This window comes from Saccoglossus kowalevskii, chromosome 2 (assembly GCF_978046115.1).
Source record: "Saccoglossus kowalevskii chromosome 2, keSacKowa6.1, whole genome shotgun sequence".
NCBI classification, from domain to species: domain Eukaryota; kingdom Metazoa; phylum Hemichordata; class Enteropneusta; family Harrimaniidae; genus Saccoglossus; species Saccoglossus kowalevskii.
Genome location: NC_140642.1, coordinates 19,081,094 through 19,102,602, shown reverse-complemented (window position 1 = coordinate 19,102,602; position 21,509 = coordinate 19,081,094). Strand labels below are relative to the sequence as shown.

General features: G+C 32.8%; 1 protein-coding gene across 2 annotated transcripts in view; it reads right to left on the bottom strand.

Annotated features, from left to right (window-relative positions):
* Positions 1-21,509, bottom strand: part of LOC102801952 (uncharacterized) — a 47,083-nt gene that overhangs the window by 17,394 nt on the left and 8,180 nt on the right. For both annotated transcript variants that reach the window (XM_085492606.1, XM_085492607.1), the window contains exons 2-9: positions 19,009-19,128; positions 11,412-11,458; positions 5,237-5,401; positions 2,462-2,607; positions 1,986-2,200; positions 1,398-1,609; positions 850-1,061; positions 484-622 (exon numbers count right to left, since the gene is read on the bottom strand). In XM_085492606.1, coding sequence (XP_085348732.1) covers positions 484-622; positions 850-1,061; positions 1,398-1,609; positions 1,986-2,200; positions 2,462-2,607; positions 5,237-5,401; positions 11,412-11,458; positions 19,009-19,024 — 1,152 coding nt within the window. In that variant the 5' untranslated portion in view covers positions 19,025-19,128. The remainder of the gene's footprint in view (positions 1-483; positions 623-849; positions 1,062-1,397; positions 1,610-1,985; positions 2,201-2,461; positions 2,608-5,236; positions 5,402-11,411; positions 11,459-19,008; positions 19,129-21,509) is intronic.

Genomic DNA, 21,509 nt, shown 5'->3' with positions numbered 1-21,509 from the left:
AAATATATCATTTGGGGTGCCTCATATGCTAATATTGTTGTCGCCACCGTGTTCTAGTTCACATGTGCACGCTGTATGGCAATTTTACTCATTCATGATATTTGCTCAAATTCGTTATGATTTTTTAACAATTTCAACCTATAATTTTGAATAATAATTCCAAAAATACAGAAAAAATGACATGTGCTAATTATGAATAATCCCATGACATTTTTTTCAATTTCAACCTATATTTTGAATAATAATTCCAAAAATACACATGTGAGTTTGCCAAAATGAACTATTGTTACTAGAATCTGTATTTATCGGACCGTATATAATCCTAAAACATTCAGGCAGCATGTACAATGAAATAAGTTCAGCAGTATGTGATGTAACACTGTGGTGATTTAGGTTTTTGATCTGCCCTGTCTTACATCACACTGTGGTAATACGCAAGTTATGCACGTGGTGGTGTTATAGATTTACTGAACAGTCACTCACATTACAAGGATCAATTAAACGAGCAAACAAATCTCCCAGCATGCCCTCCCACTTCTTCTTGTAAATTCTTTCCTCCAATTGCTTCAACAGCGCTGTATGTCTTTGGTGGAATACATTGAGATAGGCAGGAAAGATAGCACTGTAAAAAGTGGAAAAAAAAGAATTCAACAAAGTTTGAAATTTCTAATATTTCCATGAATTGGGTACATAAAATGTGAAATAAATATTCAGTTATGTAAACATCTATTTCTTATCACTTGTGTTTTTTGTTTGTTTTTAGTTTATTTAGTCTATGCACAAATATAAAACACTTGTGACACTTTCGGGCAATTGTACGAACAATCATAAAAACAAAGTAATCCTTACTTTACATCTCTAGGAGGCAGTAAACTAGACTGTCTCAATGGCAGAGCAAAGTGCTGTTGAAGAATAGCAAGACAGGCAACATATTTCTTCTCTGTTTCCAATATTTCTTGTGCAGTCTCATGTCTTTTACTCTCAGCCAATAGCTGCTTAGCTGGAGAGGACACCCTACCATCATGAGCACCAAATGAACTATTTCGAGATGCCCCAGAACCCTGTGATTAGAGATAAATATAACATTATTTGGTGTCATAATACTGTTATAACAATCATCAACATATGAATACAATTAAGTATTCCTAAGTTTGTAATCCATTGTCATGGCAACCATATACATGTATCATTATCCAGTGAACATTGGTAATATTTTTTTAATTGACAAACTTTTAAAACAACAAAAAATCAATTTCCATGTCATCATGATTTCAAATTGAGTCATACATTTGTGTACGTAAGAATTTCGAAAATTTGTTATTTCTTACGACCTAATAAAATAAAATTAAAAAGGAATTAAACAAACAAGTCTGGCAACATATCTAAATGTTTTGTACCTCATTCCTGTTTTCTTGGTTATTTTCCGCCTTTCCATGTTGACTTCTCTGACCTGCTGATGTTTCTTTCCTAGCCTCTTCATCCTCGTCAGAGGATACACTGTTTTCAAGGCATCTACTGTGAAGAGTCTTTGTAAGAGATAACGTCAACGTGGCAGCTTGCGTAATGGACGAGTCGGATTCATAGTTCAAATTATCATCAGTCGTGAAGTCTGCACACACAAAAAAACAAGGAAAACAACACAATGGTATAAACGTAAACATTGATATAACTACATGTATGTAGAGATGACAGGCTGCTATTAGGGTTGCTGTAGACATCTGCTTAGAATCTATGTAGTGTTTCACCTCACAAATGTATAGCTACAATGCTAGTAATATCACATTGCAGTCAGATTTTGCCCATATGATTGGTTTAATGAAACTGCTGTCCATACAGGCAATTATTTAAACTGGCCAATATTAACATGAACTATTTTATTTTGTGCGAGACATTTGCATAAAGTGGTATATGGTGAGTAGAATGCTACATAGATTCAGGTTAAGCTATGGCTAATGGAACTGCATACGAACGAATCAAAGACATACCAGCAATCCCATTGTTGTTGGATGGGCATGACGGAGACAGTGGTAGACTGCAGCTGCTTTCTCCATCACCATGACGATTATCATGAAATTTATCGCTGGTATCAATATTATTATCCGTAGTTCTGTCGCTGTCTGGATGCTGTGAGATTTCCTCTGGTTCATTCTCTTCAATGTTTTCTGTACTCGTCGTTAAACTTCTAGCCTGGTGACCTCCCCTGGTGAATGGAAACATTCTTAAGAGTTAAGAGAATTTACTTATTTTTAAGAAGTCATAAACACAGTCTGGGCAGAGCCTTGCTGAGTGAGTCAGGAAACTGTTGTAGCCCCATTTTCAATGTATCCCGACCACACTGAGCAATGATTGTGTAGTTAGGACTACGCACCTACCGACATATGTTCTGAACCGAGGTGTACTGTGAGTTTTCATATTACCGGAATACTGCTAGAGAACACACCTAGCAAAAATGTCTACTAACCTCAGTTTTTCAGAAATAGATCCAGATTTTTCCAGTTCTTCAAGCAGTAGATCCCGCTCATATTGTAGAAAGTCAATCTGTTCCTTCAGATTATTCTGGTTCTCAGTGGTTTCTTGAAGCTGACTCAACACAGTTCTAAAATCAGCCTGTAATGACACAAGAAACTTCAGCATACTCCACAGGCTAAAGTGGTTAACTTTCATATTAATTATCTGGTTTGCATATTAATTATCCTATTTGCATATTTCTTTAGGAAAACTGGCATGTTCAAAAAGCCTCAGGAGTACACTCACACTTTAGTTAGACTTTGAATTTTTTTTCACTTTTGAAAAGCAATACCTTGTCCTAAATGGTTTGCATGATATTTATCACAAATCAAAGAAAATAAATATTTTTTTTTTTTGCCTAGACTGCCCTCAAACCACACATCATGTTTTTTTAATACCAGTAAGACAATATTTTTTTACCACAGAAACAGTGTGTGCAGCTTGTATTATTAGTACCAGCCTGGCACGAGTTCCACAACTTTAAAGCATTTTATATTCAGCACAACACTGCAGCATATACAACACCATGAACTTGGATAAACACAAGTGTAAACGCCTCAAAATGAGGTAAATGTATGCAATCCGTTATTTTATATCTTTTAAAAATTGGGGTCGTCAGCAGTAGAAGAATAATTGCCAAATTGCCATAATATTAGAATGGAATGAACAAAATAAAGATGTGTCCAATTTACAATAGGTGTAATAACACAGAGAAACTATTTTGTACTACATTCAACTGATCAGAAATCAATGAAATTAATTCCATACAAAACACAGAAAAAGTATTTTCAGCAAAAATTAATTTCAGCTAAAATAAAGTATTTTACAGTATTTAGCTGTCTAGATACAGTGATTTTCTGCTAAACTTCAATGATTACTGAACTGTTCCTTTCTTTATTCACTAACTGGAAATAAAAAGTGGAAACAAAAATTGCTGTGATCCATTGCTAAATCAAATTAAAATGCAATCAAGTATGTGACCAACCATAAAACTAACTTGAATGCCTACTCATTGAGTGATCATCAAGTGTGGATAACTGTTCTTTTCAAACTTTATCTATTGTGCACATAAAGGGAGACACAAGTTCAAGTTCAGTATGATTTTAATCATCTCTCAATCCAAGGTGCATGTAGTCAACAATAGGTCATTACCACAGGTGGTAGGACTCCTCAGCACCAGACCACCCTTCACGATTTGTCACAAAACTCAATAGTGGGTTTATGTTATGTATACATGTACTTACCCCGGTAGATAGTTTTCACATTTCAATAATATGTTTTACGGACACTATTTCACTCTTTAGCAATCAAGAACAATGACCTTGAACTTCAACTACTGTGGAATACTTTATTTTCGCTGGAATTAATTTTCGCTGAAAAAGCTTTCGGGGCGTTTTGCTTGGAATTTATTTTCACTGATTTTTAATGAGTTTAATGTGAAATATAGGGAAAAAAGTATATTCACTGGATTTTATTTTCACGGAATCATCCCTTCAGCGAAAATAGCGAAAATAAAGTATTCTACAGTATCCATTGTAGTAATGTGACTATTAGTTTCTGTGGTCTAACTACAATACCCAGTACATTAGTTTTCTTTCCACGCAATGAATATACTCATATTTTAGAAAATCAACAGAACAGAACTAAATAGTCTAAAAAGTCTCTATATTTATAAAACTGTCTATATCCTGACCTCCAGGGCCAAGAAGGAAACCTCTAGCCTTTCTAAGAATCCCAGATCACTTACTGCAATGTTCAGTAATTAATGGATGTTTATGTAGAAACCTCAGTTTAAGATTCAACAATACTAGGCGCAAATACAGCATAAATATTTTGACTCTCAGGAACAAATGTGTGAACAATCTTGTTTCCAAAACTGCAGGATCATTTAAGTCATTCAGTTTCAGGTGATCATCAGCTAAAGCATGTGTACTTGGGAGGTATTATCGCACCACAGGCAAAAATCAACTTGTAAGCTTTCATATGACAAGGTGTATCCAGCCCTGGGGCTGGGATATACAATGAAAAGAATGAAAAGAGCCATCGCTTGCCATCATATCGGATTACAATGCAAAATTTGGCAAAGGATGTAATTTAAGGCACATTCAAAATTGTTGTTGGGAATTAATTAAGATATCCATGGACATGAGACAAACTTGTTCCTAATGAACAATACCAAAACAATCTGTGCAGTGTTTCTTTCATGCAGCATTGATAGGGGACGCTTAGTCCAAAGTGAATATTTAAAGGTAGATTTCTTTTAAATTTTTGGGTATATGAAATTAGGAAAATGATCGACACAAATTTTGGGATCCTAAAACCTTATCTCAGAAATGATAGAATGTATTTATATTTGTTTCAGGATTGTTTGGTTGAAGTATTTCATTGTATCTAGAAAATCTGTTATAATATGGATCATAATATTATACCAAAGTTTATTTTTGTGAGTTTCCATCAAGATGTATTGCCATTATCTCAGTATATGCAAACATTTTGGTTCAATTCCTTTACCTGTAATAAGTATGTGTTCAAATACAGGCACCCCCAGGTATATTCGATTAAAAATACATTTAATTCAGTGATTGGCGATCAATGTTTTTCATAACAATTTATCAATACATCTGTAATAAAACTACTCTAATCAGTTCTAGAACACGCAGATCAAATCAAAGACAATAACAGATGAAAGTGAGAGATCACCATAGCAACTATTGTCATGACTACTTACCTTTAACTCATTGACGACCTTGAGCACTTCACTGATTTGTTCCTGACATTCATTTTTATTTTCTTGTAGTTTTTCTTCTATAACTTTATCATCTTGCTGTATGGACGAGAGCTCTAGCAGTGCTCCAGTAAAACCATCTTTCATTTCCTGCACCAACAGATGCAACTACAACGAAGAACACATAATCAGATAATCAGCTAGTCTTGGCAAATCACTCTTTTTTTAAATTACTAATAGACGTTAACAAAGACTATGTAACAGCACGAAATAAAACACAAATTTCTAGAAATACACACACATGTATCTGCGAAAGATAGAAAGAAACTAATATGGGTTTTCCAAGATTGTTTTTACTAGTACTGCCATTTGTGCCATCTCCATCTTGAAATCAACAAATGGGTGATCTACAATTTCTGTGGTTATGTGCCGTAACCTGGTAAAAGTATGCTATCTAAGCAACGACAACTTCAGAGTATGCGACAAATTTATTACAAATTAAGTTATGTGTATTCAAAACAACAATCCAAATTTTATTAATTATTAACGTCAGTGATTCAAATTAGTTGAATCATGGTCATGTGACGATTATGATATAATGGTGAAACCATCACATGACTACGATTTAGCTATTACTTATTTTTTGCTCTCTTGAAAAGTGTTTTATTAGCAACGATGCGGTTGCATAACATTCACACAGCGTCAATGATATGTCTGTGGCTGCCTGTCAGTAACAAATATTGGGTTCAAGAGATTCTTAATAGAAAGAGTTTTTTGTACGTTTTATAACTTAATTGGATCTTTTTCCACAATAAAATCTTTTCAACCCTTCCAATGAGGCGTTCTGAGTAACATTGAGTGACATGTGTGGGACTCACATGGAAATACAAATTTCATACAAAGTATACAATTTTGGTTACAAGTACCCCATAATGTCAGCTCTAAAATTAGATTGTCTATTTTCATCATTATTGCAGTTACTCCATTGTTCTACAAGAAGTGAATCTCTTATTGAAGCACATGTAAAGTGTGATACTAACTTTATTCACCTATAATTAATTTCACTAAAAAATTCAGCGAAAAAATCTCCTAAAAATATGTTTTAAAATATAATTCAATCTAAAATAAAGTTTTCTATATTCATAAACATAAAATTAATTGTTATAAAAACTGTGATAGTGAATGCTGGATTTGACTTATCAGTTGACGACCACCAAAACTATAAACATTATAAACATGTTGAAAAACTCTGACACAGCATACACGAATAAATTAATATGCTTTAATCCTAACATGTTGTGTATACTATAAATATGCCAGCAGCTCTCCCAACTATGGTTATAGGTATATTGTTTATTAATTCACACTCGATTTCACTTCAATTTCCATACCGTATGGTGTAAGCTGTACAATAGGATTCTGCATATAGGTTATAACCCATTAATAGGAGAAGACCATACCAACCCATCAGTACAATACAACATAAAAATTTGGGAATGGACGAAATTTGTCAAAATTTGTCAGTTGTTTCAATTCACAACACCAGTTGTTTGCAAATCCATTGCATAATTAGAAATTATACTGATTAATATTAACCACCTTTGGACATTGCAGTGACAGTCGGTGTTGATAAGCTCACAATGTGTTTTTTTTTTTAATTAGCATTTTGTGGTGATACATGTAAAAGAAGAATTCAAAACTTGGCATTCTGTATGTAATTTTATTAATATTTATAATCATTAGATTGTTAACAAGTTTTCAAATTTACAATACTGCAGTAAAAAATGTCTCTTAGGTTAATTATTGCAAATTGTAAACACATTCAAAATCGTAAACAACGATCAATGGTGAACAAATAGCAATGTTTTTTGCCACTTTGGTTTGCTACACTAAGTGGTTTGTTTGGATTGACAGAATAACTAAATATAAACGTAGACATCACATGTTGCAATGTCCTCACTGTACTGCTTGTATGCATAATTTGCGGCTATAATCCTTAAAATAACACAATTTATGAATTATGACTAGAAAAAACACATAGCTGATTTGATCAGCGAGCACTTGAGAGGCAGTATTTAATATGCAAATGAAGTTACTGATACTTTATATCAATTAATCTTGCTAGGTTCGTAATAATTAATTTAATTTTTCGAAGTGCGACCCATCCATGTACTAGGTAGACACCAAAAACAATGGAATTAATTTGTACGTAAAACACCATATGAACATGCACAGCGCAAAACGTTTATATTATTACAAGCAGGGAAGTGTAGTTCAATATTAGAGTTATCGCAAGGATACCGCAAATTATGTTCTCAGGCAGTACGGAATTGCATCAACCTTCCTTACACTTCAGTCAATACAATCCCCCATACCTTTGTTCCTTTGTGGTAATCTTGTAATACATGTAATCTCACAGTAACCAGTAAGTAGCCAATTACTGTGAAATACTTTATTTTAGCTGGAATTAATTTTCGCTTAAGGACTTTTCAAGTGTTTTGTATGGAATTCATTTTTAACTGACTTTTGACAAGTTGAATGTAAAATATCGGAAAAAAGGTATATTCGCTGGATTTCATTTTCACTGAATCATTCCTTCAGCAGACATGTAAATAGCGAAAATTAAATCCAAGCGAAAACAAAGTATTTACAGTATGCCATTTTAAAAATAAAATTATGTGTGAAATGTAGATAGTATTTGCTTTAAGAGTAGCGTATGTGCTTATGTATGACAAGGGTGACTCTACGGACAAAAAATTATTTTAATAATCCAGCATATAATTAATTACATTTGTTGCCTATGTGCGCTTCTATTGGAGATGATGGGCTTCTAATAGAGCAAGTATGGTATCCTGTAAATGCATTAATTATTCACTGGGTTTTAATTTTGCTATTTTCATTGATAAGTAAAATCCACTAAATTAAATCTACATGAAATTGTAAAATAACAATAAAACTCATTGTTTCTTTGACAAATTCGTGAAATTAAAACACAGTAAATAGGCTCAAAACATCAAAATAGTGAAATGAAATGTCAGTGAAAATAAATGGTTTTACAGTACATGTATAATATAAAACTTTTATAAAACATTATAATTTATTTCTCACTTAATATGATATGCAAACAATAATTTAATACAGGTCTTCGATGTACAACACTCGCATAAATTATGATACTTTGTGAATAACCTTGTAACATAAATTATTTTTAAGTACAGTATACTCAAGCCATTTAATGTATATTCCTAATTAACCGAGTAGGCATATAAAGTAAAAAAAATGTCCGCATACATTCTATTCTAATTACACAAATTGATGGAAAATTATCCAAATCCCACGGATAGTTTTACCAGAATTCAAAAAGACGTTCCTGCCCAGCGGGTTAAGTGTTAGAGACATTTGCATCACAGTGGTAATTATTGCCACTGAATATGTACAATGTAAGCAGGTGGCTTTATTGTAATCTCTAGCTTCATTTTCAGTATTTTAATTCCTTGCACTGAAGCAAACTTAGCATCGCCTCAGAGCTAAAGTAGGCTTTAGCCTTTTCAACACCAGTTTCCTTTTTTTATTTATCACAAATTCACAAAATAATCCCATTTATAGTCTGTACTTTCCTTCGGAAGATTGGAACAAAAATACTGTAGAATACTTTATTTTAGCTGGAAACAATTTTCGCTGAAAACACTTTTCAAGCATTTTGTATGGAATTTATTTTCACTGATTTTTGACAAGTTGAATGTAAAATATAGGAAAAAATGTATATTTGCTGGATTTTATTTTCACTGAATCATCCCTTCAGCGAAAAATTAATTCTAAGCGAAAATAAAGTATTCTACAGTAGCCAAATTTTTTTTTAGTAAAAATTAAAAATTGACTCAAATTTGGTCGTTGGCTCCAAAATTAGGTTTGAAAATTACTGCAGAAAAAGACGAGTTTGGGTGTGAAAAGGTTATTAGTGCTTAGATGCTACGAGGGAAAGTTCAGTATATTTAATACCCTACAATGGAAGTGGACAGAAGGGTTACAGTACAGATAAGATTGCTTATGTTAACATAGTTACATGTGGCAACTATATTATATCATATTTCAATAACAACATGCTTCCATTGTCAGTGGTGAATACAGTGTATCAAATTTTTTCTTTTTTTTTTACAGGGTTTCTAAAATGTTCTAAAATCATTTTTGAAAATTATGCAATTTGAACAAAAAAATAAAAAAAAGTTTGTCATTTTATTTTTTTTAAATTGATGTGAATGTGAGATTTTTTATTTAGTTTTATTAAAGTTGTCATGGAAATTAATTTTTTTTAATTTTTCCAAAATTTTGGCAAAAAATAAAAAAAATTCACACAATTTGAACTGACATGAGCTGATATTTTTTTTATCTGGGCCTTATACATAGTACTACGATAAACAATTTCAACTACTTTTTAATAATTATAAAAAAATCAATAATTACAAAAACATTTACCCTTTAAAAGTGCTAATCGCCTTTTAAAAAAAAGACATCATGCACGCCAGCGAAATCATCGCCAACAATTTACAATTGCAACTTAAAAAATAATGAATTTCACTTTCGCAATGTGTTATGTAATCGCAAATATTTGTAAACTGTATTTTGATTGGTTAAAAGCATTCTTGACCTGTAAGGTCATAGACGCCACAATAGGTCAACTTGTGAAGAAGAAAACATGGCGAATACGGAATTGACTGAGTAGTCATTTGTTCGCAATAACATGAACTTGAAATTTACATGCATGTAAAATTGTTTGTAAAGAACTTAAAGCGGGGGAGTCGTCACCTACGCATACGTCAGACGGGCCATAGAGTGTCATTGTTTACAAACATGCGTCTACCCATGAGCCTTTGCATTTTTAGCGTGAGTTGTTATCGTCGCTTGGGACTCAATTCCCGCGCGTGCGCAGGTGACGACCCTCCCGCTTTAATAATAACTGATGCAGTTAGAACCTTGGAAAAGTAAGTTATTTTGGTGTGTACAGCTATGATCATTCACCTGTTCTGATTTTTAGAGTAGTCGAGTACCGTATGTGGAAGGTGATATATTGAAGATAATATTTGGTAATCGTAGTCCTAAATAACTATTTTTTGTATGTGGAAGTTGATGTATTACCAGTCTAAGTGATACATGTAACCCAAGATTCAAATCATTGATTATACGCACACCTAGCCGTTCCATCAACACCGTATAATGTCGCTATCTGTTATTAGATTTATACTCGGTGATTCATTTCCTATGATATCAATCATCTGCCCGATCTTAATAGCATATCCGTGTACAAGACGTGGCATAGTGACGACATGAATATTTATGAGGTGACAGAGAAACAGCCAGTACATTTCAAAAGTGTAAACGACAGGTTTAGGAACTTCAAAAGCTATCATTTTGATGAACCATTTTGCCGTTCTCAAATTTACAGACAAGCATTCAAAGCTATAATAATTCAGCATCAAATTTAACCAATTTTCAGTCAAATTAAAGGATGCCAGTCACTCATTATTGTTATTTGGAGCTTATAACCGCATGAATATAATGAATGTCATGGTTTTCCCCGCCAGATTGTAGGTCAACCATTTCACACAGTTTTCGTTAATTTTAGACTAAATGAACACAATTTGGTTCACATCTTATTCAAAATTTTAGAACAAAAATAGACAGAAGTTCATATCGGGAAAACTAGAGATCAACATTCCAAGGGTTAATAAAGGTGTAATTCCAATGGAAGAAATACATAATTTGGTTCATATGGCTTTTTATTAATTATATCAAAAAGTTTTGAAACATTCTGTTGGAAACATCATATACTGTATGATAAACCATATTTGCTCAATTTGAAGCGCATCTCTTAAAGAGGTGCACCTAAGCCAAAAGTGTCATTTACTATATACTGGATAGTTATAATACAAATTATTAATGATAGACACAGCTCTATCATTCAGGTAAGTCCATGCGCTACTAATAGAGCAAATACGGTAGTCACGCTTTCATGGTTTGAGATTATGAATATAAATTTCATATCTTTCTTGTTTTGATCAGTGCAGACGGTACAATGATGTCAATGCACTACAGGTAGTCTGCCTTAAACCAACAAATGTCAATATTCCACAGCAGACGATAAAAATACATAATTTAACACAAATTTTGAGACAAATCTTACCTGACTAATTTGTTCTACAAGTTCCTCTTGGCTAGCTACATCAAGACCTGAAAAATTGAATTAAAGTAAAAAAAAATATTCTATGACATCATAGCATTCAGATGACCGCTTCACATAGCGATGTAAAAATAGAAACAAAAATAATATTATTAAATATTGATGTGAATTATATACGGCTCTGCGCATTAATTTATAAGATGATTGTCAATTAAAATAAGACATCCTTGGACACAACAATTTATTTGTACAATGTTTGTGATGGAAACACACACTGGCAATCAATAGATTACTTCTGCAGTTCATATGAAACAGGATAAGAAGAACACATGGGGTTCTAGCAACTTTAATAAATAAAACCATATGTGCACTTTATTACTTCTATGAGAGCATTAAAAGGCAGTGACCATTGCGCCACACGAGATATGAAACTCATATCAACAAAGATGGCAACCTTGACTGTTGCGCAGACCAACGTGTACAAACTGAGACATTACCAAGTTTTAAAAATGTAATTTCTAATTTCAATGATTGGAAGATATTAAAGGAGGCACTGACAGTAATTAGTCAAACTCGTACTCCCGATTTCCATCACATAGAGCATATTGGATTGTGGGTAAATTAATGTTTACTATTAAACTCCTGCCCCCCTTAAAAAATCATACATGTGAAGCACATTGAGCAAAATACAATACAACAGTTCATGCATGGTGTACGTGTTACATTGACAAATAACAAATACTGAATACTGATAAATTATCAATTCCATGAATTATCTTATGTCATCAATATTCATGTTTGACAACGTGAAGTTTTGCATGTCAGTAGGGAGAGATGCATCATGGGATTTACTACAATTCATACAGGGCTTCATTAATGAAATTCTGTTATTTGAGATCCTGATATAAATGTTTAAATATTCTATCAGAACAAAAGTCAATGACACACAAATTCCACAATGACGTCCCTTTGTCCTAATTTTTTTAGTTTTACCTCGGGAACAATGAATGTTTATCTATTATTACCGGTAGTCTTTGTGACTTTAAGGGTAAATTATTCAAGGTAGTAAAAAGGATCAAGTCAAGAGAAACATAACTTGAAATCAACAATGGAATATTTTATTTAAAATGCATGTAAATAAAAATAAATAATTAATTAGATTGCGAAGGCTGGAATTTCAATCCTGCGCTGGTAGTTATGTTGGAATTTATTTTCCATCACAGACATGTGACAAGTACACTGAAAAGTAAAGAAAATCATTTTCACTCAAACCTTAAAGAAATACTGTTTTCGTCAATGTGTGATTGTGACCAGAATCATGATTTTGAGCACAGAAGTGAGCACAAATCATAAGTCTCAATAAAATATAAAAAAAAAAAAAGATCAATAGAAAACATTTCCTGCACAAGTTGCGTCTGTGAGATAATCATTGTTAAGAGTACAGATGAATACAGACTGTGATTTATAACAATTACGGACAATCTGTAACAGTCTGAACTCTACTGTAAACATTTACAAATATTTGACACATCCGCTGCACTTTACAATGTACGTCTATTATGAGGTAATCACATGAATACCGCAAAGCACACATGAAAATAGTTCAATGATTGAATCTTACAACGGTTAACAGAGGTCAATGCAACTCCATACTGCCTAAATGTAAATTTTGCGGTATTATCTTGCTTATTCCTTCTTCTAGTAATAATTGAGAGAGACATAACGATCAAAAATGTTGGCATAAAACAACAAAACGTCAAATGATCTGTGTGGCTGTTTGTGCTCAGTTTCTGTAGAATACTTTATTTTAGCTGGAATTATTTTTCGCTGAAAACTGTTTTTGGGTGTTTTGTATGGAATTTATTTTCACAATTTTCATTTTTGACGAGGTGAATGTAAAATATAGGAAAAAAGGTATATTCGCTGGATTTTATTTTCACTGAATCATTCCTTCAGTGAAAATATTAAATTAAATCCAAGCGAAAATTAGTATTTTACAGTACTCTATTTCTGTCACATGCAAGAACGTCCCAAAATACAATGTGAACATAGAAGTATATAATTTATAACAGTTAAATGTTTGTGATGTAGTTTAACCCAAAATGCGAGAAATTTCAAACATTAGAATGAGAGCAAATACCATCTGAAATACAGTATTTTCTTTTATAAGTGAAAGTGCATTTTCAATAGAAGCAAATATAAACCAAAATCCGCTTTGGCTGTACATTAAATAATTAAAATATCACTCAACTTGAGCATAAAAAAATCTGTGTAATTTATGTCAGCACATGTGCTACTAATTGTTAGGTCAAATCAACATCAACATTAAAACTAATACTTAAGGACACATTGATATCAATATCAATAAAAGATTCAATTCATTTTAATTGATTTTATCTAGCCATATAAATTGCCGAATGACGAAAAATTATTCCCAAAATTGAGCAAGATTGTACAGTCACTGGTGCGTGTCCAGTGAGTGGGTTAGCGGTAATAAATATAGTCTACGCATTACGACAGGAACAGTAAAAAAAACAAAAAAACAATTACATAGTTTAACAATCTTGCCCTTGTACATAGATACAATATTTTGGAAGAATAAATCTGAAGATGTAGTAGGTAGTGAGGATTTTACATGGTAATAAAAGTTTCCAAACAATCAAATATTTACTATTTAGCAAGAATAAATACTGGCCAAAATATAAGCAAAAAGAATGGTGGAACAATTATTTATAAAACAAAATCAAAATATCAGTTTAATGCACTATCTAAATAACGAAACAACAACAACGAAAATAGCGAAAATTAATTCTAAGCGAAAATAAAGTATTTACCAGTAACATGTATTTCTATGTTAAACCAAAGCAGATTTTTAAGCAATGTTTTCACTCGACCTGTGACCATAATTAAGTTGAACTAGATTTCATTCTCAACCAACTTTGAAAATGCTCATGTGAAATTCCGTTTGTGCGTTTACACAGTCCTAAAGTAAGTCTATATTTATAAAATATTAAAAACTACAGTCATGAGGACTAATGATGCATCCCTACATGCAGTATACATATTAAAATATACCAAATAAACTATTCGTTCTGGGATTAAACCGAGTGTCAATCTTTCTGATCTACTCCAAGCTGCTGTTTTTCATTAAATTAATTACAACCACCAAATATATATATAAATATATAACCAATATGGGAACACACGTAATGCTGCATTCATTGACATGAACTAAACCTCACTACGGTGAATTTCCGTTCAGTACCCAGGAAACTGTTCAATTATTCAGCAATGAATTGTCATATGCAATGAATCACTTAAATCAAGCATAATAAAGTGAATGTCGGCAATTAGAAAGTCCTACTATAGTAACATATTATTCATACTCTAACTACCAACCAAACACCAAACAAGCAGCCACTTGGCTGAAATGGCTCTGTTGTTAGCACTAAGCATTTCAATTAGAGAATTGAAGATATCATCACAAAATGAACAAATCTGAGAGAGGTTCACCAGAGGTGACTGCCCAGTATGTTATGGCAAGAAGTCGAAAATATCACTTTTTACCAAAAATGACAAAAATATTAAAATTTTGAGAATTAATAATATCAAATAATGAACAAATCTGAAAGAGGTTTACCTGTAGTGCCTATATATATATAATATCAAAGCAATCAGACTTGTGTTTTTTAAGAAGTTGAAAATATCACTTTTTACGAAAAATTACAAAAATATTCATTAAAAGTTGAGAATTAAAGATATCATCAAGGAATGAACAAAAGTGAAAGAAGTCTACCCAAGGAACATACTCCATACACCAAAAACATTAAAGCAATCAGACTTGCAGTTTTCAAGAAGAAGTAGAAAAGGTAAAAAGTTGACACAGATGACGACAGACAATTAGTAATAATATGATTAACTTCGCTCGACTAAGTCAACAGCAGAGCTAAAAAAAGAAATAAGTTTTTTGGGACAATTAATCATCCTTCAACAAGATAACTACTGTACAAATATTCCTGTATTATTATGTGACAAACATTGTTTTGCCATTGTTCTTTTTTGCATATAGGATAAATGGCGGATGAATGAGGTGATTGACCGGACATGGGAGCTAACAAGGCTGAATACAGTAGTAATATATTTTATCTGTGGTTTCATCATGATAGCTCCACTTAGACCTCTTAATAAATCATCTGTTACTAGTACATGTACTTGTTAACGCATGATTCATCAAAATAACTTATCTAGTCTAGAGACGAAATAGTGAGTCTAATAGTACTAAGGATGTCTTAAGCTTTTGAGTGCCAAATATGTTTCTCACCTAAGACATGTAGTGTAATTATTTCCACATTTCATAAAATTTTCACTAAATTTTATCATTATTTTGGATCATACAGACAGATATTGTTTTGAGTTTACCGATTTTTATCAACATTTCATTTGGAGAGCAGTGAAATCGTTGAAATCCATGACGATAAACGGAATGTTACTTAGGCTGACATGTGATAATGGAATGTAACCTAGGGTGCCATGTGATAATGGAATGTAACCTAGGGTGCCATGTGATAATGGAATGTAACTTAGGGTGACATGTGATAAGGGAATGCAACTTAGGGTGACATGTAATAAGGAAATGTAACTTAGGGTGACATGTGATAAAGGAATGTAACTTAGGGTGACATGTGATAAGGGAATGCAACTTAGGGTGACATGTGATAAGAGGATACAACTTAGGGTGACATGTGATAAGGGAATGTAACTTAGGGTGACATGATAATGGAATGTAACTTAGGGTGGCATGTGATAAGGGAATGCAACTTAGGGTGGCATGTGATAAGGGAATGCAACTTAGGGTGACATGTGATAATGTAATGTAACTTAGGGTGACATGTGATAATGGAATGTAACTTAGGGTGACATGTGGTAATGGAATGTAACTTAGGGTGCCATGTAATAATGGAATGTAACTTAAGATGACATGTAATAATGGAATGTAACTTAAGATGACATGTGATAAGGGAATGTAACTTAGGGTGACATGTGATAATGGAATGTAACTTAGGGTGACATGTGATAATGGAATATAACTTAGGGTGACTTGTAATAAGGGAATACAACTTAGGGTGACATGTGATAATGGAATATAACTTAGGGTGACATGTGATAATAGAATATAACTTAGGGTGACATGTGATAATGGAATATAACTTAGGGTGACATGTGATAATGGAATGTAACTTAGGGTGATATGTGATAAGGGAATGCAACTTAGGGTGACATGTGATAATGGAATGTAACTTAGGGTGACATGTGATACTAGAATGTAACTTAGGGTGACATGTGTTAAGGGAATGTAACATTAGGGTGACATGTGATAAGAGAATGTAACTTAGGGTGACATGTGATAATGGAATATAACTTAGGGTGACATGTGATAATGGAATGTAACCTAGGGTGCCATGTGATAATGGAATATAACTTAGGGTGACATGTGATAATGGAATGTAACTTAGGGTGATATGTGATTAGGGAATGCAACTTAGGGTGCCATGTGATAATGGAATGTAACCTAGGGTGCCATGTGATAATGGAATATAACTTAGGGTGACATGTGATAATGGAATCTAACTTAGGGTGACATGTGATAATGGAATCTAACTTAAGGTGACATGTGATAATGGAATGTAACTTAGGGTGACATGTGATAAGGGAATACAACTTAGGGTGACATGTGATAATGGAATACAACTTAGGCTGACATGTGATAATGGAATGTAACCTAGGATGCCATGTGATAAGGGAATGTAACTTAGGGTGACATGTGATAAGGGAATACAACTTAGGGTGCTATGTGATGAGGTAATGTAACCTAGGGTGCCATGTGATAATGGAATGTAACCTAGGGTGCCATGTGATGAGGGAATGCAACTTAGGGTGACATGTGATAAGGGAATGTTATTTAGGGTGACGTGTGATAAGGGAATGTAACTTAGGGTTGATATGTGATTATGGAATGTTACTTAGGGTGACATGTAATAAGGGAATGTAACTTAGGGTGACATGTGATAATGGATGGTAACTTAGGGTGACATGTGATAATGGAATGTAACTTAGGGTGATAAAGGTCTTACGGATCTTGAGTTTAGCGCATGTCACCAAGTTGTATAATCTTTTTATATACTTCTGATGAAATAGCTTCCTGCTATTTTAGCAACTCAATGCATGAATTGATAAAATCGTGATTTAGCTAAAGTGCCAACAAACTCATATGATATACTTTATTTGAAATTTAGTGAGATCCTGAATTAGCGAAATTATGGATACGCCAAAATAACGTGCTAGCTAAAAAGACATGTTTTATAGTATACAGTATAATGTAAAAGGAGAAATAGTCACAGGGTTTAATTTTAGTGGATTTAACAGTGCAGGGAATGCACTAGGTTTTACACTTACTAGTTTTGGGGGAAACAATATAATTAATTTGAATATTATAAAATGGGTTTAAAATGATCTCATTTAGCTATCAGTAGAATAAACAAAACAAAATACTATTCCTAAGACCTTTTATGACATAATGTATAGTACATATCATAACAATGATTGAACTTTGACCAGGGTGAAAGGTCAATGTAATCATTAAGTTTTTAGAATCATGAACAATAATACTCATACAGTTACTATTCAGATTGTGGACTCAGAATCTAATAAAAAAAGTTACAGAAAAGTAGACAAACTAGATATAATTATTTTGGTCGTACAGTACCTGATCTGGACCAATTGCACTAATTTAGGGGCACTGGGGTGAAAACTAGGCTTTGAAGCTACTCAACTGTAACCTTTTGAACCCAAAGGAGTATCAGGAAATCTTTTGGAGCGTAAATAATTTTATACACACAGAAAGTTACTATTTTGCGAGATTTAATTAAAAAATTGATGATGAGAAAAACATCCCAGACATATTACCAATATATCAATTCGCTGGCACGAAAGTTCTGCCGAGAGAAGTGAAGGTCGCAACAAGCCAAAACCATCTGTATGCTTTGGTAGTTACGAAAAATCACCAAAATAAACTTCATTATACAATCAGTTATTTTTGGTAAAATATGATTGTTATCACATATAACTGAAAATACTTGTGAATATGAAAGCATTACTGTAAAAATTAATTTTCACTGAAAAAACGTTTTGGGTGTTTTGTATGGAATATATTTTCACTGATTTTTGACGAGTTGAATGTAAAATATAGGAAAAAAAGTATATTCACTGGATTTTATTTTCACTGAATCATACCTTCAGCAAAAATAGCAAAAATAAAGTATTCTACAGTATCGATAATTATTAACTTTGCCGCACACAGAAAAAAATGAGAATCCCCTATAGACGCTTTTATGAACATTTCGGTCGTCAAAAATAGGCGACGACACTCAAAATACTGAATGAATTATTAACTTTGCCGCACTCAGAAAAAAACTGAGAATCACCTATAGGCGCTTTTATGAACATTTCGGTCGTCAAAAATAGGCGACGACACTCGAAATACTGAATGTGAATCAAGTTTATATCGGTATATATTTATATGGGTTAAATATCAGTAACTTACTTTGTGTTAAGGACATATTTAAACAGTTTCAAGGCACTCCAGTACCATCATCATCTTCACTGTCTACCAATATATGCATGCATTGCATAACAGTCTTGACTTCATCACGCCAGTCTTCATCTGAAATAAAGACGAAAACAATTAATACAATATTCATGCACATTTGTATATTCAAACAACTAAATAAGTTTATTTGTATCGTGCCAGGCTATTGGGTGCATATAAAGGAGAAGAATATTAAAGGGGCACTTCCAGTTAAGCCTAATCTCACAACAAATTTACTTTGTAAACAACCTAAACAATAGTGTCCCATGATTCTTTGGTGCAATCCATGGGATTGAGCGGTTCCCCTTTAAGTGTATGCATACAAGTGTATATTGTATATATAAACCTCATCTACATCATCTATATGGAAGTACATGAACTGAGTAGAGGTGTATATCTGCATACAAGTATGGAATAAAAATATGGATAATGTACATTGTGGAGCCCATGATTTGACAAAACAAACGGTATAATTTATCTGTGATTCAAATCATCTAAAGTGGTCAGAAAAACAGTGTATATGGAGTAGTCACAAAGTAAACGAATACACTGCTGTCAATACATAGGGTGGTGAATCTTAATGTAAATATAAACCTATTATGAATACGTATTTGACATTGACACGTATATTACCTGAAGCGTATAGTGTCACTATCACTTACAAATAGATTACAAGTGGATTGTAGGGATAAATACAGAGAAACACATTTGAACAAAACATTATCATTTTTTTTTTTTTTTTGCTAGTTGAACACAAAGCGAGTCTTTCAAGAAGAGATGAGAAAATTGTGTTCATGGAGTCTTGAACAGGTTACAGTGTAAAGTACTTGTTCGATTAGAAGTTAGACAAAAATATGATTTATTTCGGTACAGAAATATCTACCCTAAGTGGTTTCTTGTCATCGTCTGAATTTGTTACATCAACAATTTCTCATCAAAAATAAATATTATTTGTGGTCCAAATGATTGAAATGTATACAAAAAGAAAAACAAAAATGGTGATTTTAGGGGGAAAAAATCAATAATAAATCAATAATGCCATAATTTGTTGACAATTAGGTTAGATAATACTACATGTAGCTCATTTGCATATTAATTTTGTTTTAATAGAAATCATGAAAAACCTCTATTGTTGAAAGTATTTCTGTGAGCAGGAATGGTGTAACCATGGGAATAATGCACTACAAAAAATACAGCAGCACTGGCAAGCAATTTATCATTGCAGGGAAGCAATATTACACAACTCACATGTTGGGAGAATTCTGCAAATTGAAATATACATGTATCCTATTAAAGTAACCATAGCAACTACAATCACACAAATTGGCTTGTGTGGTGGTGAGATCTATGGTCACCTACATGTTTGTCTACACAATAGATCACGCAGGTAACCATGGTTTTAAATTGACATGTACAACACTGCATTTCATAGGTGTCCGTACACGTGTACATACAAACGTGCCATATAATGTAATCCTCAAGATATGGGGAAAAAACTTTGTATATAAGAGAAAACCATTTCAAATGGTAAAAATTGAAATTCAAAATAAATAACAAAATTGCATACTTCTGATTCAGTGTTGTTTTTGCGAACTAAGATAAAATGCTATGAAGCAAACTGTGAATGAATGGAAAGTACTTTTACACTGTACGTATGCCAAGTGAAGACATTTTTTTTAACAATGACAAATGCATCCCAGCAATCCATCTACTTCACGATACAACGTATGAGTACCACCAACAATGCCACGCCCTTCTTGTGTGCGAAGAACAAAAAATCCCCCAGACAACGAGAGACAGCCAGAGGTGATTTCCGAACAATAGAAGACAAATGCCAATTGTTATTTAACAGCCTTGTCGTCTTACAATAACAATGTCGCTATTCCATTAATATTTTACGCTTCAGTGGTCAACCATAATGCATCTCGGGTTCTGACCACACATAGTGAAATTGACATTGTCGTTCTAATCTGGACAACAAATCACAATCAAAAACATGTTATTTTTAACAAATTATGTTTATTTACTAAATAGTTGTGAAGTGGTACATAAATAAAGCGGCTGATCGAGTACCTAGAAAGTCAGTTTGTTGTTGAAGTTTACTTTAACTGTTATTTGATTGGGTGTTATACAAATGTACTTGAACTTCTAAATATACGGACGACATTAAAAACAAACAGGCTATTTCAAATAACAAACACCTCCCTCGCATTATATTATTATAGTCTTGTCAGCTATCATCAACAATCCCATGATGCATCACTGAAACATGAAATTGATTTTTGGTTTACAGAGAGTGAAACTGAAAGTTTAACATCAATAAAACCACAAATTGCAAAGCCAGAAAATAAATAAAAAAGTTTCTGGCCAATATGTTTAATTCTAGAATTGATGAATTGAGTTTTTTTTTCATTTTGAGATTGTCAGAAAATAATTTGATCTTATTCTGATTTTTT